This window comes from Anabrus simplex, chromosome 10, assembly GCF_040414725.1.
Source record: "Anabrus simplex isolate iqAnaSimp1 chromosome 10, ASM4041472v1, whole genome shotgun sequence".
In the NCBI taxonomy this organism is placed as follows: Eukaryota; Metazoa; Arthropoda; class Insecta; order Orthoptera; family Tettigoniidae; genus Anabrus; species Anabrus simplex.
This window is the reverse complement of record NC_090274.1, coordinates 13,933,667-13,948,815: the sequence shown is the minus strand read 5'-3', so window position 1 is coordinate 13,948,815 and position 15,149 is coordinate 13,933,667. Positions and strand designations below refer to the sequence as shown.

The window sequence follows — 15,149 nt, the reverse complement described above, 5'->3', positions numbered from 1 at the left end:
ACCGGACATTGTGATTTGTCTCACTTACTCCCTCCATAATGCTTTTTGAGGTACCTCACTGGTTCATTCAGCCATGGATCCATATTCTCATAGTCATCCATTTTGTACTTATATACCAATAATTAATAAAACTCATAAAACGGAGTAGATATATACCTATGAACTGAGATTAGACACCGTAATAAGACAACAAAGTCAAAAGAAGTAACGCTAGTGGTCGCACGGATCACAGTTGTGATCCACAAGAATAAATTGCTTTATAAAGCAACCATCTGTCAAGGTTGTCACTATTGTGATCACCATCACTATTGTGATCCGCGCGACCACTGGAGTGTTTACTAAGGCTTTCTATAAACGAACCTGCTGTCCTTCATTTCAACCTAGCTGCTACAATAGATGGATGGAAAATTTTTTACAGACATAAGAATAATATTTTATCAGTTTGTTTATATTTATGAGGAGGTGTTGCCAGATGTACAGTTCGACCTGAACCAATGCAGTTTTTTCTTATTATGTTTTGCGAACGGTGTGCGCTTTAAACCACTGAATGTTCCATTATTCAGAGAAATCCTCTATCTCAAAACAATTGAAGGTCAGTGGAATCACTAGGTTTAGAGGAAAGGTTAAGTATTGATTTACTGTATACATTGTTGAAATTTTCTAGAGTGAGTGCTCAAAAACTAAACTTAACACCAGAGAGGTGGGTATATAGGCCTTTGTTTAAGTGGCCCAGAAAAACTGAAGAACTTATAATACTTAAGTATATGAGGGGGTACCCAAAAAAGGAATTTTTTTAATAGCTATATATTTTCAAATTTTTACAAAAAACAACTTTATCCCCTTCAAAATACTCTCCATTACAACTAATATGTTTGTCCCACCGGTGCTTCCACTGTTCGAAACATTTTTTGTAGTCTTTAATAATGGCCGACAGCTCCTCCCTTGTTTTTTTTCCTTAATCTCTTCAGTGTTGTCAAATCTGTGTCCTTCCATGCCCCATTTCATTCGTGGAAATAAGAAAACATCGCATGGAGCCAGGTCAGGCATGGGGCAGCAGAACCATGCAGTTTTTAGCCAAAAACTGTAACAGAGATGGCTGTGTGTGCAGGTGCGTTGTCATGGTGGACGAACCAGTCTCCTGTCTGCCACAAATAGGGTCTTTTTTGACTAACCCTGTTGTGCAATCGTCTTAAAACTTCCCAATATAAGGTTTGCATATTCTTCACTTAAACTTGCCATAATAAAAAACTAAACAAGAACAAAACAGCCCTAGCAAAAACAATCACTGCAGATGAACAGAACAAGCCAGGTCGACAACACAGGCGGCACTGAACTGGCAATGAGATGCGCTATACACACCTAGCGGCAGAAATGCGTACTACACAAGCTTCACCCATGGCAGTGTTATTCCGATTATTTTTGGTACCCCTTCATATTTCCATCTAATGCGTATGTGACTCATTGCGTGGAAAGGGACCTAAAGTTAAGAGTTTATGCTTCTAGGTGCAATACTTCAGATGTTAATTATTGACTTATCCTATGAAGAAAACTGTATTTTAAGAAAAAACTCAATCACAGCATTCACTTATTTTCTTACCAGTCGACCTGCTGTGGGTTGGGACGCAGATAAAGAATATACCCACAGTATTCCCTACCTGTTTATGAACTTAACCATAATAGGTATTTTATTTGATCCTGTATTGACTTGTCTAAATCTATTGAAGAAACTCGAAAATAGTTTATGTTGGGTCCACCTTGTCAATACACTTTTAATGATTGAAAATTATTATTCAGTCATACATGTTTCAGGAACAATACACATTCCCTTCATCAGTGAAGTCAGATCAAGGAATAAAAAGCAATATAACACTATCTTTTGTTTAGCCCACAATTTAAAGAAGTATTGTATCCTAATTCACCATATCAATGAATAAACAAACTAGTGAAATATTATGAAAATTATTACGTAAAATTTTAATATTTTGATGAATTGAATGAGAATACCTAAATTTAAGATCAAGTTGTTCTTCCTTAAATGATCAAATGCTAGTTTATACAATAGGTTTTCTTCTGTGCTTTCTTTTTTTGTGGAAGATAAGTTTCTCAACTTTCTAAAACATTCATGAATTTTCCCTTTTTGGCCGAATGTATTAACTTCATTACAGGAGGAACACCATGGTTCTTCTTTACCAGTGACTAGTACTATTATGAGGGGCCAGTGACCTGGATTTTGGAACCCTTTGGACAACAAGCATCGTCTCAGAAAAGAAGGCATTGGGAATTGGATCCATGGTCATTTTTTTCACCATCATTAGTTTTAGATTGTAGTCAGTGGATGCATTTTGAAGTTTTAATTATCGTTTCATTTTGTCCCAATTGTACAAAGTTTTCATGACATTGAGTGGCAAACACCCAGACTGCTGCGTAACTTAGTTTGTTAAGAAGACCCATAGGTAGCGCAAAAAGTCAAAACACAGAAATGGAATTTTTACACCTCTGATACTTTTGTTCAGCTTGGCTGTAAAATTTTCATTGCTGACTTAGGGGTCCCTTTTTGCACTACAGATCACATGTGGAAAGAATATTTTCAGTAATGGCCATAAAATTGAGGATTGAATGAAACTGAAGTTGTGTAGATTTAATTAAGAAAAATGAATAGTCTTTGTACATCAAATATGACTAGAATTTTAAGTTATAGAATTTCACAAAAAATAGTTCTACTGAGCAAGAAACTGTTAAACACGACATGTTCAAATGAGATACAGAAAAGATGTACAATTTCCCGTCAGCCGGTGGCTATGTTCTCTTGTTCCTATCCTCTCGTCTTACTTCTTCATATGACCAACTGTTTCATGTCTGACAACTTTGCCAAGTGGAGCAAGGCAGGTCAGATTTTCTTCAGGTGCGTGTATATGGTGCAAGCATCAGTCAAGTTGCCGTGTCTGGGCGAGTGGATGATGCAATAGCCACCTGACCCATATAGCTCGCCTAGTGATGTGGTCTCAGCTAATCTTTCAAAAGGTTCCATACAGTGCAATCACTTCTTATACAACAGCAATTGATAAGTTTAGTGCATTTTGTGGCTTCTGAATTAACCGTTGACAGCATAATTTTATGTGCTGTAAGCACAAATCTTCTAGGAGAGAGAGAAGAGAATTCCAAGAATTCCAGAACAACTTCCTGGAGGGCAAGTGCCAATTACGAAAATTGTGAATATATTCAAAGCTGTGGGTTCAGTGGAATAAAAAAAAAAACAAACAACCGACGATCTTAATTGATTGGACAGCCAGTTGGCCATAAACCGATTTAATGCCTTTAGACATTTTCTATGCTATGGAGATTACTTCCATTCACTATCTTCCAAACTACCCCACAAGTAGAACAGAAAAATGCAATTCACACTGAAATTTTGAAGATCCACGAGTCTAAATTGGAGAGTGTGAACCGGAATATCATCACGCGCTACAGTGCCCGTGTACAGACTAAGGGAGACCATTTTCAACGCTTACTGTAATGGGGTAGTTTTATCACTTTTAAAAATCTTTTTGCGATCTGATTATCTGTTCGTTGTTGTTGATGGGTTTTCTGTGTGTGAACAAGAACAGTATGATGGAGACAGCGCTTTCATTTTTATTGTGCCCCGGTTGGTAATTGAGTCTGTCGTGTTGAGTTATGGGAGTGGCATCTTATGTAATGAATTTCAGCCAGTAATTTGCTATAAAAGTAAATACAGTAAAACCTTGTTAATTCGACGTCGTTGAGACGCAAAAATCGGACTTCGAATTACGTGATTTCGAATTAACCGCCAACAAGTACTTTGGAAACACCAACCCTTGCGGCGTAACAATATATTCTAAGACCCATTACTACATGCAGTTAACCTTGATTCACAGTTTAAAGCTCTCAAATGCTGTGGAAAAAACTATTTCCAAAATGTATCCAACAAGGTGCATTTACAGTATTCAAATAATGCACTTTGATAACTCACCGGCAAACATAACCTCACGCAATGAAATCAAAAGAAAGAAAACATGGTTCAAAGATGAGGAGAAATCTATACTGGCTCCCCTGTGCAAGTGCTTTATTCATTGCATTTTAGATGCCTTGTGCTTGCACGGAAAGTACCCGATGCCCTTAAAACATCGTGGCTTATCAAACTTTCCTTTGACGAGGGGAGAAAGTTGCCTGCTTCAGTCCACATTACAACAGTATTTTTGTTATACAGTGACTGTACTTGTACAGTTTCCCGCCATGGCACTTCTAAGACCCATTAATGCATGCAATCACCTTGATTCTCAGTTTAAACTTTTCAAATGCCAAGGAAAATACTATTTCAGGAAATTATCCAACAAGGTGCATTTACATTATTCAAATACTGCACTTGTATAAAACAAAGACAAACTTAACCTCACGCAACAAAAGGAAGAAAAACACAATTCAAAGACGAGGAAAAATTATCCTGGCTTCCCTGTGCAAATGCTTTATCCTTTGGATTACTGTACTGTCTGCATTTTTAGATGCCTTGTACTGGCATGGAAAGTGCCTAATGCCGTTAAAACATCGTGGCTATTTGAACTTTCTCATGACAGGGGAAGGAAGTCTCTAGCCTCTATGTGCACTGTATAGCAACACAGTACATTTCCCGGCTGGCAATTCTCTCCTTTAAAACTGTAAGTCCATTTGGCCTCGGCATTAAAAAATAAAACAAACAAACAATGCAGTTTCATCAGCATTGATAATATTGTTTGGTGCATACGAATTGATAATAGGCTATAAGCCATGCATTTTTGCAAACTCGTGGCATCGCCAGTGCTGCAGATTTTACCTCTCCACACACTGCCTGCTACGTGATATTGTGGCGTTCCTTAAAACGCCGAATACAAAATAATTATGATTCCGCTCGAACATAGCAGATATGAAGCACACCTTAGACACACCAAAGTAGATGAAAGTTCATGTTCCGGAAGACGCGTTCTTTCACGACAGAGAAATTTTGAATTTAAATTACTCTGTAAAATACTAATTTTTCAAAAGGTAAAGGCAGTTTTGAATTAAAAGTCTGAATTGCGGTGATGGGACCGACATTGTTCTTTGAATTACGAATTAAACAATTTAAATAACATGCAAAACCGTACCTCGTGTTTCGGGGAGCAAGAGCTGCTTCGAATTGGTTGAGATTTTGAATTAACCGATTTCGAATTATCGATGTTCTACTGTATATATTTCTGGGGCAGGATGGTGGGTACCTAGCTGTTGTAATGAACAAATCTTTCCCTCCCTCCTCCCCCCAGATTAAGATTGCTAAAAATTATACTTATCGTGAAGGGAAATTTTATTCCTTTTCCATTCATACTAATAAACTAATTAATAGTTTGTAATAAGTATTTTACAGTGGTATTGTATTATTTGCTAATTTGTCCTCAATCCTGTTTATCAATCATTAAATGGTTGTGATGTTTCGTTGTTGGGCCATAAAGTAAAGAAATCGAAGTGTTCATTATTTGCCATCTGGAAATCTGGCAACCCATGTATTTAGAATAACTACTGCTACTTTAAGTCATTATGTAGTGCACAAGTGCATGCATATTTTTAGGTAGTAGAAATCTGATCCCTAGTCGTAATTAAATAATCTGAATTCTCTTTCCAGTGTGGCTGGAGTGTGCTGCCCAAAAGCTCTCAACCGCTCAGCTATTGCAGGGTAAGGACAGTGGCAGAGTTGATGGTCCACAACTCAGCACTCAGGCTGAAGATATGATGTGCCAACTTTTCTGTTCTAGAAGAGTACAGAAGATCCCATTCTTCATATACTAAGAAATGGTTTCAAGGCTTTTGCCCATTAATCATCTTCAGTTTGTAACAAACTGGAAGGTGATTTGTTTGAAATATGAGTGCTAAAACTAAGACTTGAATTCTCTGAACAGTTTATCAATCAGTTTAGATTTGTACAGTATTTACGTTCTCTGTGTACTTAAGTAGATACACTGCCGGATAAAAGAAGTGTTGCACTTATCAAATGTATTTCACAGTTTCATTAATTATAATTTAATATTTTAATAGTTTTTATATTTATTATAATTTATTATAATTCATGGTCAGCATAATTTTAGCCATGTCTGTGTTTGTCTTAATACAAACATACCTACAGCATATCCCAGAAACTTGCAATAGTGAATACATCTCTCCAGATAAGGTTGGTGTCAGGAAGGGCATCCAGCCATAAAACAGGGCCAAGTCCTTCCCCCCGTGACTCCATCAGGATGTGAAAAAGAATTAGTGGAAGATGATATAAGTTATAATTTTTGTTAATTAAATTCTTTGAAAACATCGAGTGTTATGCATTTTTAATTTTTTTTTCGGGAAGTTGTCTGGAAGAAATAATCATTCCGAATGAGTACGAGGAAAATGAATTATTACATTTGCTATTGACTGTGATACACAAACATAATCTAAAGTCATATGTAGATAGGAGGAACAAAGGAAAGGAACACGAAGGACAGATCTGCGTGGAAAGAGGGAGCAACAGAAAGAGGAGACAAGGACAGTCTCCACATCATCTTCCACTGCCATCAACAAATTTATCTCTTGTCAACCCCTAATGAACTTGTTTATGCTTCCCAGTTTCATTAGGAGGGTGGGCATCGACACTCATCAGGGGCTGAGAAGAGAGGTTGTAGAACTGAGATTGATGAGGTCAGAGCCTATCTACTTGTTGACGACAGTGTAAGAAGATGTGGAGATCATCCTTGTCTGGTCTTTCTGTTGCTCCCTCTTCATACACAGACCTGCCTTTATGTTCGTCCTATTTTGTGTTCCTTTTTTTGTTTCTCCTCTCAATCTATTTTCAAACCTGCTTGCCCAGTAAATTGTAGTTTATCAGGGACAAAAAACAGAATCTACACATTTGGGGAATTTACAGTACGGTAGTGTGAAGTCCCGTCACCACACCTGTTCCTGGTAAAACAAATATCGAGAATACCACTGTCGTCTTGATCACGATTAACATTTTCATCATCACTAGGTTCAGTTGAACTCTCACTTTCATTTCATAAATCATTATCACAGTCCAATTCCCTTTCAGTGTAGTCCTAAAAAAAACACGAAACACCACGCAATGAGGAAGCCATAATGTAAACAAACAGTGCCTAGCATCATTCTTTTGTCTCTAGTTCGGCAAAGCAAGGAGGGTAAATACTTAGTGCAGCACTACTGCAAAGAGAATATCTTTGTGATTTCACCAGTGTGCAACAGATGGCATTTGAGTTCACTTTTGGCTACAATCAAAGCAATTAAGGCAAAGTCACACAAGCCCGACTCGGCTAACACCGGGCGTCGGTAATGGGGAGCCCGAATGCATACTCTTGTAGACAGAGGAGGAGTTAAAATGTCACTTTCTGAGCTCATAATAGTGAAGTCTATAAAATTCAAGAAAATCAATTACTAAAAACGTAGAATTCTGTTTTCATTTATTCTCAGTGTACGGTGTTGTTAGGGTGAGAACAAGAAATGCACCAACTAAAGCATTTGTGTATTCAAGATCATTATTAACAGTAAATGTTTACTGTGTATATTTTTAAAAAATAACTAGAGGATCCGTGCTGCTCCGTAGCATTCGTTATAAACAAGTCAGATAGCTCGTTTTGATATGTCTGTTGTAGTCATATTGTTTTGCCTGCCTTTTTCAATGGTTTTAGGAATATTTAATAAGAAGCGTGTTATAATATGCCGCAGTTCGTAGTCAGAATTCAACCATTCTGTCGTCGTCATGCCATCTGGTTGGTAAAAATCTATCCAATATTTGCTTTTTTATCCTGCTGTAAAGCTTGGTATTGTGTCGTAGAAGGCAGTGGTATTTTTAATCGCAGATCTTCTACATAGAACGGTTGTCTTGTGAGCTCATAGGTTAGTCTCGAAGGAGAGTTTTTCCCAGGCAGTAAACTTTTTCAAGATACATGGCCTTCACCCTTTCTAGTGTAGCTAGGTTATCTTTCGATAGGTGTTCTCAGATAATGTCTAAGGCGTATGCCATGATCGGGTCTGTTTGTATGCACACTTTCTCTTACCAGCATGTAAGTTATCGGGAACTCTCTGTCATCTGTTGAATATATTCGGAAGCTGGGGCAGGTTAGAAAATCAAAGAGTATCTAGGAAGGAATAGCTAAAGTCTAACCGGTCCGACACCATGGTTAGCCGGTTCGAGTCCCGTTGGTTGAAAAAATGTCACTATCAGAATGTTGGCCAGTAGGGTACGGGAGGTGGTGGTATACAATTTATAATCACTAGATTGCATGCCAAAAGACTGGATTAAATTCCAAATCTCTCCGCAGTGGTCATATGGAGTGAGGGCATATGCCGCTGTTGATGGCGATTCGTCCATTGGATAGGGACGTTAAGCCTTAAGCAGACCCCTTGGTGCTATTTGACAGGACAAGGCTATGTGCTGGCACCAGGTTTCACCTTCACCCTTCCTACTGTCACATATATATTCGTTTCATGTCATTAACTCCTCTGATGAGGTTGAAGTCAGGAAGGGCATCCGGTCATGAAAACCTGCCACACCAGATCTGACTCCGTAGAGAAACAGGATAGGGGTTGGACAAACAAACATATAGCAGGGAATAGGATTCTTCCATGATCGGAGAAAGTATATAATCTCTGGCTTGACAGGTAGTAATCGAATGGCCATGAAGGCCTTGGAAGGGTGGACATCATACGTAACTTCGGCACTTGATGGTTAGCTCTATGCTTGGCCACCTTCGCTCACATTCCCTGGTCGTATATCACTATTAAAACAATTTGTATCCACAGGCAATGTTTCTGGCCTTGCTTCCTTTCCGTTTTGTCTCCTGAACAGCTGTGATGTCCAATCTGTGCCTCTACAGAAAATCAGCTAACTCTGATGGTTTGCCAGTCAGTATGCTTACATTCTGCGTGAAGATTTCATGCACTCTGAATACAGCAGCTATTTCTTCCAGTGAGTATGAAAGAAGATTTTCCCAGTTAATGTCATTGTTAACTCCAAAAAGGTCTTCTTTTGTGTCAGTGAAAGCATTAACCTCACTGTTATGGGCTGTTGCTGGACCTCCTAACTGTGTATGATCCAGCCATGTTAAAATGTGGCTTCTTAAAAGATGACCATTAGGAAAAAAAAAATAAAAAAATAAAAAATAAAAATAAAACAAGCCGAGGAGGATGGTGGCATGTGAAGTCTGGAAGCTACTTTATAGAAGTTGTATCTCTTGTTTCTCTTTTGAGAGTTCCGTCACCTCTTTTCAGGAATAACACACTGGATATAGCCATTGATCACAATGGTAATGCATGAAATTGTGTGAAGGAAACTTAAGAAAAATATAGGAACATGTATCCGAAGACTGTGGTGGAGGCTAAGAGGACTACTAGACCCAGACCAAGATGGTTGGACTCCGATAAGAAGGAACCTGGATGGGAACAACTGAAGAGCATCAATTTTCATCGGATAGAGGAAAATCCTGACCCACGTAGAAACAGGAAACATGCTGTTGACGATCAGAAACTGCTGCTTTTATTGACAGCACATTTATTACCTTTCTTATATCAAAATAATTACACATTTCACATAGCAATTATTACTTACCATAAGGCTATCTAGCGAGTCTAATAATGCGACACTGAACCTACGTCTTTTAAATTAACTTAGGAATTTTTAGAGACTTTCTTCAAAAGTTGCCATTTGTTCAAGGTCCACCAATTAAAGCCACCAGTGCACGCTTATAGTCCCCAGAGGTTTCTCCCTGAAAGCAACGAAACACATCATTGAAGCACGTCGACATTGTCTTTGGTGTGTTGCACTTGGACACAGAACGTTTACAAGGATTGGGAACGTCACACGCCACATTCAACCAATTAGGGCCAGGAGCACATTCTTGAAGTCTCCAGCTGTTTCGTTCTGAAAATGAAACAGAGTTTACGAGATAAATGCCATAGTAAAATAGAAACTAGATGAGATGTGTGCATGTGCAGTCTACGATCACAAACATGGTGAGGCTGATCTCTTAACTTCACTTAATTGGGGTATCACTTTTTGTAATCTACACAATCTATAAGGGTTCTTCAATTGATCCAAGGACTAGTGTCTAGAAACTTAATGTATTGGACAACGTACACTTTCTCATATTGATGATAGTTTCAGAGACTACAGAATTCCCCCCACCATTCAGGCACCTGTCCCAAAGCTGAATAAGTTTCTCTCTATCCACCACCATGAAGGATGCTGGTTCAATCCCTCTTGCACAGAATGGCTTGATCAATGGTGATATGCTAACTCTTTAAGGCTTTCTTCAGAAAACCAATGATGTGACTGTCCTAAGTGGAGAGAGGTCTTTTCAGTACGGTGGGTGATCCATGACCCCAGCAAAAACAGTGCCACCTGTCCAATGTTATGTTAACTTGCATTACCATAGAGCACACGCACACTTTACCACATTTTTTTCCCAGTCTCACACAAGAATTAGGAAGTTTGCCACACTGTATTCGTCTGGACATAAACCTGTTCCACCGGTACGTACATTTATTTTTTTACTGGCAAAATTAGGGCTCTTGGTCCTCTCTTACACTTAGCCATGTACAGTTCTAAAGATGTTTATTGCATTAATTGATGAGAAAAAACATCATAGAGAAATAAGGTGAAAACAATTATATAATTTTGATAAATGAAAAAAGGCTAAATAGGGTATAAACAATAACAGAAATATATCAAATTAATAGCCGAATATGAGGCAAAAAGAAATGGACATAATATGATTAAGTTACAATCTCAGTACACTAAAAACTGTGTCAATATCTCTGTTCTTAGAAACCAATACATAATCTCAAATGAGAAGAGTAGAACATAGATGATATGACCAAGATATATCTAATATGCATTTAATTTTATTCACACATATTTTCATTCAATTAAACTGTATGTAACCTGGAGGAATGATTCTGGAGCAATCATTAAACACATATTGTGTCAACTTCTTCCTCTACTTAGTGGACGCATGTCAGACTGAATGTTCTGAGCTGTTACTACAAATATCAAACCATGCAATGTTGTCCCATCATTAATTTACAGTGTTGCCAGCTCTATGTTTCAACTGAACAGCCATTATACAGCAAGATGATAAAGACAATGAGAAGAATTTGAATTTTAGAATACATGCATTAATAAATCTAATTCTTTTAGGTGATGTGCAGAGATAGGAACATGAAAAGGAATGTGGCAAGAGGAGACAAACATAAAAACTTTAAAGGACTGCATCCTCTCATATTGTTGTCCTCAATTCAAGTACCTCTACATCCATTTCTCCTAAACCCCTGAAAAGCTCATTTGTGCTTCCCAGTTTCATCACGAGGGTCGGCTTCAACACTCATTGAAGGATCATCCTGGGCAGATCTTTGGTGTTCATGTGTGGGAAACGTAGGATAAGAAAAAACTGGATAAACACAGGAAAAGTGAAGTGGCATAAGATAGAGATCAATGCAGGTTGTAAAAACTAGGGATGCACAATTAACACATTCTCAAATGAGAATTATTGGCTCAGAGAAGTAATCAATCATCCACAGAACAGTTCATATCTTGCACTGTCTGACTTTCACCTCTTTAGATGACTGAAAAAATTCCAAAGAGATCGACACATCAGGTTAGACGAAGAAGTGAAATTATCATGCACATATCACTATACTTGCAGGAAACAGTTCTATGAACGAGGCATTTTTAACTTGGGAGACTTGGTTCATATGATATAGATGATTCTCATAGGGAATCTGAAATATTTGTCCTGAATGAGTAAATTTATAATACCAATATAATTGGTCCATTATTTACCAAGTGACAAGCCCAATTTAGCACACTGGGGAGAAACTCTGGCAACCAGGAATGAATTTGCTGGAAAATTTATATTGTCAATAATGGACCAACTATACTGGTATTATAAATTTACTCATTCAGGACAAATATTTTAGGTTCCCTATAGGAATCAACATCTATATCATCTGATGGCCAAGCAGGCATCAATGTTTGAAAATGAGACAAAATCTCTCGTATTACATTGGCACTGCTGGTGGACCCAAGTAGCCTTCGCAGTGGCCTCCACGGTATGTACTAGCCATGCGACTTCGTAGGTGTGCTATTTACCAACTGATGAGCCCAGCTTAGCACTCTGGGGCGAAACGCTGGCAACCAAGAATGAATTAGCTAGGAAATTCATAATGTCCAATAACGGACAAACTATATTTGTTCATATGTCGAAAAATAGGTAAATTTGTAGTCTTCAGGCATGATTTTTTTTGTTTTTCCTACTCATATTTCATAAATAATGTGCCTCACTTTCTAATCCACCTTTGTATGAAGATTATTTCAAATATATCTACATTTTCTTGCAGAGGGTCTTTATTTTAAAGCTGTATAAGATAGGCTAGTCGTATGGCGACTTCAATGGAATATGTTGATAGTAAGGTGATTTCATTTATCAATCTCATAACTACAGAAAGAATGAAGTATAATCATTGCTCTAGTGTCGATATAGTTTGGCTGGATGTTGTTAATATTGTTGCTTAAAAAGTTATGTTTACATTGAAACAAGTTTTCACTACAAAATGCCATACTAAGTATTTGTCTCTTAAGGACTGTTGGTTCCAATTCATACTCAGATTTCCAAATATCCACTTCCGAATAGTGTACGTACATAATATAGAGCAGAAGTTCTGCAACACCAGGTTGTTAATTAAAAGAAAAATAGAAGATGAGCTGTGTTAACAGAGCAAATGCTTGTTGAAACAATTCTTGCATAAAAAAAAAAAAAAAAATTAGTCCACCTCAGTCAATACAATAAATGTGATAAGCAATTCAAATGCAGTAATGTATGCATTATTTTGTTTATTAACTATATGTAGTATGGTAACCTTACACTGTGTGAACTGGCTCAGCTATTATTACTGTAAAGATAAATCATAAGTTTGAAAGAACAAAAAGGATGATGGCATTTTTCTACAACGTGGATTTTCATTCGTCCAGATCACATCCGGTCCTGTTTAGTCTAAAGATTTGAGTTTCTATTGTTCCTAAAATCCATCTGACACTTTGGACAGAAAATAAAGCTAGCAAGCAGGCTTAACTGAAGTTGATAAAGATCACAGATGCCAGCAGACTTCCCTGAGACAGAGCGTGAAGGTAAGGGAAGAGGAAGGGGAGAGGGGAGTTTGTGTGACAGGCTGGACAGAGGGGTACTGTTAGTTGCTTAAGAAGCTCCTCCTATGGGTTAATGGTAGGCTGTTGGCCTCTGGAACCCAAGATCATGGGTGCAAATGTGGCATAGGTAATGAAATTTTTGAAGGACAGGAAAGAGTTCATAAGCAAGTACTGTATATGGCAAAACAAACAACACTGAAAAGTTATTTCATTGCGTTGGTACACGAGTTCAAACTGTGTACCGTCATGTGCCACTTTATAACTTTTCTCAAGGTTATTGAACAGGTTGATGAACAAAGGGCACAAAATATGACTTCATCTTGTATTTTAAAAAAAAATTAATTAGTCCACCTTGGTCAATACAATGAATGTTAAGCGTGTATGTATGTTGGGTATTCAGCCCGAAGGCTGGTTTGATCCTCTGCAGCTCCACCAACAGCTGTCATAAATAGCCTAGGCGTTACTGAAGAGACTACTAGGGAAATGAGGAGTGAGGTAGTTTCCCGTTGCTTTCCTCACTGAGCCAGCCGTTGCTATTACATATCAGTCTGCCAAGCCCACTGAAATGCATGCACCAACCGACCCTATGAGCGATATTTTCACACCATTCATAACAGGGACTGGCTGCATAAGGAATGGTATTACTAGCATCACTCATACCTCAGTCACTTTCATATTGTCAAAGCCAAGGATGAGACTGAGACAGGTCAATGAAAGTAACAAAATTGATATAGCCCATACCAGAAGACTAGTGCACTGTAAACACTACATCTTGCCAGCAAAGGCATGAATGTTAAGTAAAAACATTAAAGGTACACGTTTCTGCTCTATGGGGCCTTCTTCAGCCTTGAAAAGAAATATAAAGTTTATAGAATACTAAACAAACACACACCGAAAGTCCATATGAAAGAGTTAATCTTAAAACGTTTCAAGTTTTCATAATAATAAAACAAATGTGTACATATATGAAATCATTTATTCTTGAAGTCTTGATGATGAAAATTATCATCGAGAAAAGTCAATTAATCGTCAATTTTCAAACTTGGCTGCAGGATAACTTGGACAGGAAATGAGCAATAATTTCAGCGTTGTCTGTTTTGTCACACATCATAGAAGATCCCAGGCAATACTACTCAACAAAATTAGCTTAAAACACATCAATAGATTGCCCAAGAGCAATGCTGTTTATTCTGCCATCTGGTTGAGTAAAACTGAACATCAAAATTAGTGCGCAGACAGTCTAAATGGCATCAAATTATAATTCCTGTACACAATGCTACAAAGAAAGACAATGAGATATCTTTTTCTCAATATTTGTAGTTTTATGAAGAGAGAAGCAGAGGAAGTCAAGACAGTGGTGTATACTGAGGGCTACCAAGGCTATAGGTGAAGCCCAAACCTCAAATTTAAAGCACATTATAATGTAAGTATCTGACACATCGTTTCATTTACAAAACTTGAAAGCAATCATTAAAAACCTCGCACATACTGTGTTTTTGAGAACAAGGCATCAGAGACTGATATTGCAGCCCACACGCTGCGTCCCCCTCCCCTCGATCCATCTCGCACGGCTTGCTGCTGTACATCTGGGGGGGGATAGGTGTGCTAGGCTTTGCTCCTTCAAATCACCACTGCTAACGAACAACCATGCGTTACTCATTGTGTATACTTCCTGACCTCATACTCATAGATAACAGAGCGTTGGTATTTCACTCCTGTTTACTTCTACATTCTTGTAGGAAGACGCTGCATGGCTGCTGTTATAGGAGAAGTATAGCTTTTCTTTTATAGGTAGATCTGCTAATATGAAATGCAATCTTTCAGGTTTAATGTTCTCTTTTGTTAGCAGAATCGAACCCGTGATCTTTGGTCGGACACCACCACTGATCTCCTGAGGAAGCTAATAAACCAGTGAATGATGGGTACGGCCACTGAAAAATTCAAA

General features: G+C 38.0%; 2 protein-coding genes across 4 annotated transcripts in view; one reads left to right on the top strand and one right to left on the bottom strand.

The window, feature by feature from the left end:
- Window positions 1–7,190, top strand: part of LOC136882249 (inter-alpha-trypsin inhibitor heavy chain H3) — a 67,310-nt gene extending 60,120 nt beyond the window's left edge. The window contains exon 16 of the mRNA XM_068229430.1: window positions 5,648–7,190. Coding sequence (XP_068085531.1) covers window positions 5,648–5,702 — 55 coding nt within the window. The 3' untranslated portion in view covers window positions 5,703–7,190. The remainder of the gene's footprint in view (window positions 1–5,647) is intronic.
- A 2,325-nt stretch (window positions 7,191–9,515) lies between these two features.
- AnxB10 (Annexin B10) overlaps window positions 9,516–15,149 on the bottom strand; it is a 63,335-nt gene continuing 57,701 nt past the window's right edge. For 2 of the 3 annotated variants that reach the window (XM_067155116.2, XM_067155115.2), the window contains exon 9: window positions 9,516–9,767. In XM_067155116.2, the coding sequence (XP_067011217.1) occupies window positions 9,711–9,767 (57 nt within the window). In that variant the 3' untranslated portion in view covers window positions 9,516–9,710. Of the gene's footprint in view, window positions 9,923–15,149 lie in introns of all 3 variants that reach the window. The other variant, XM_067155117.2, reaches the window with a different exon arrangement.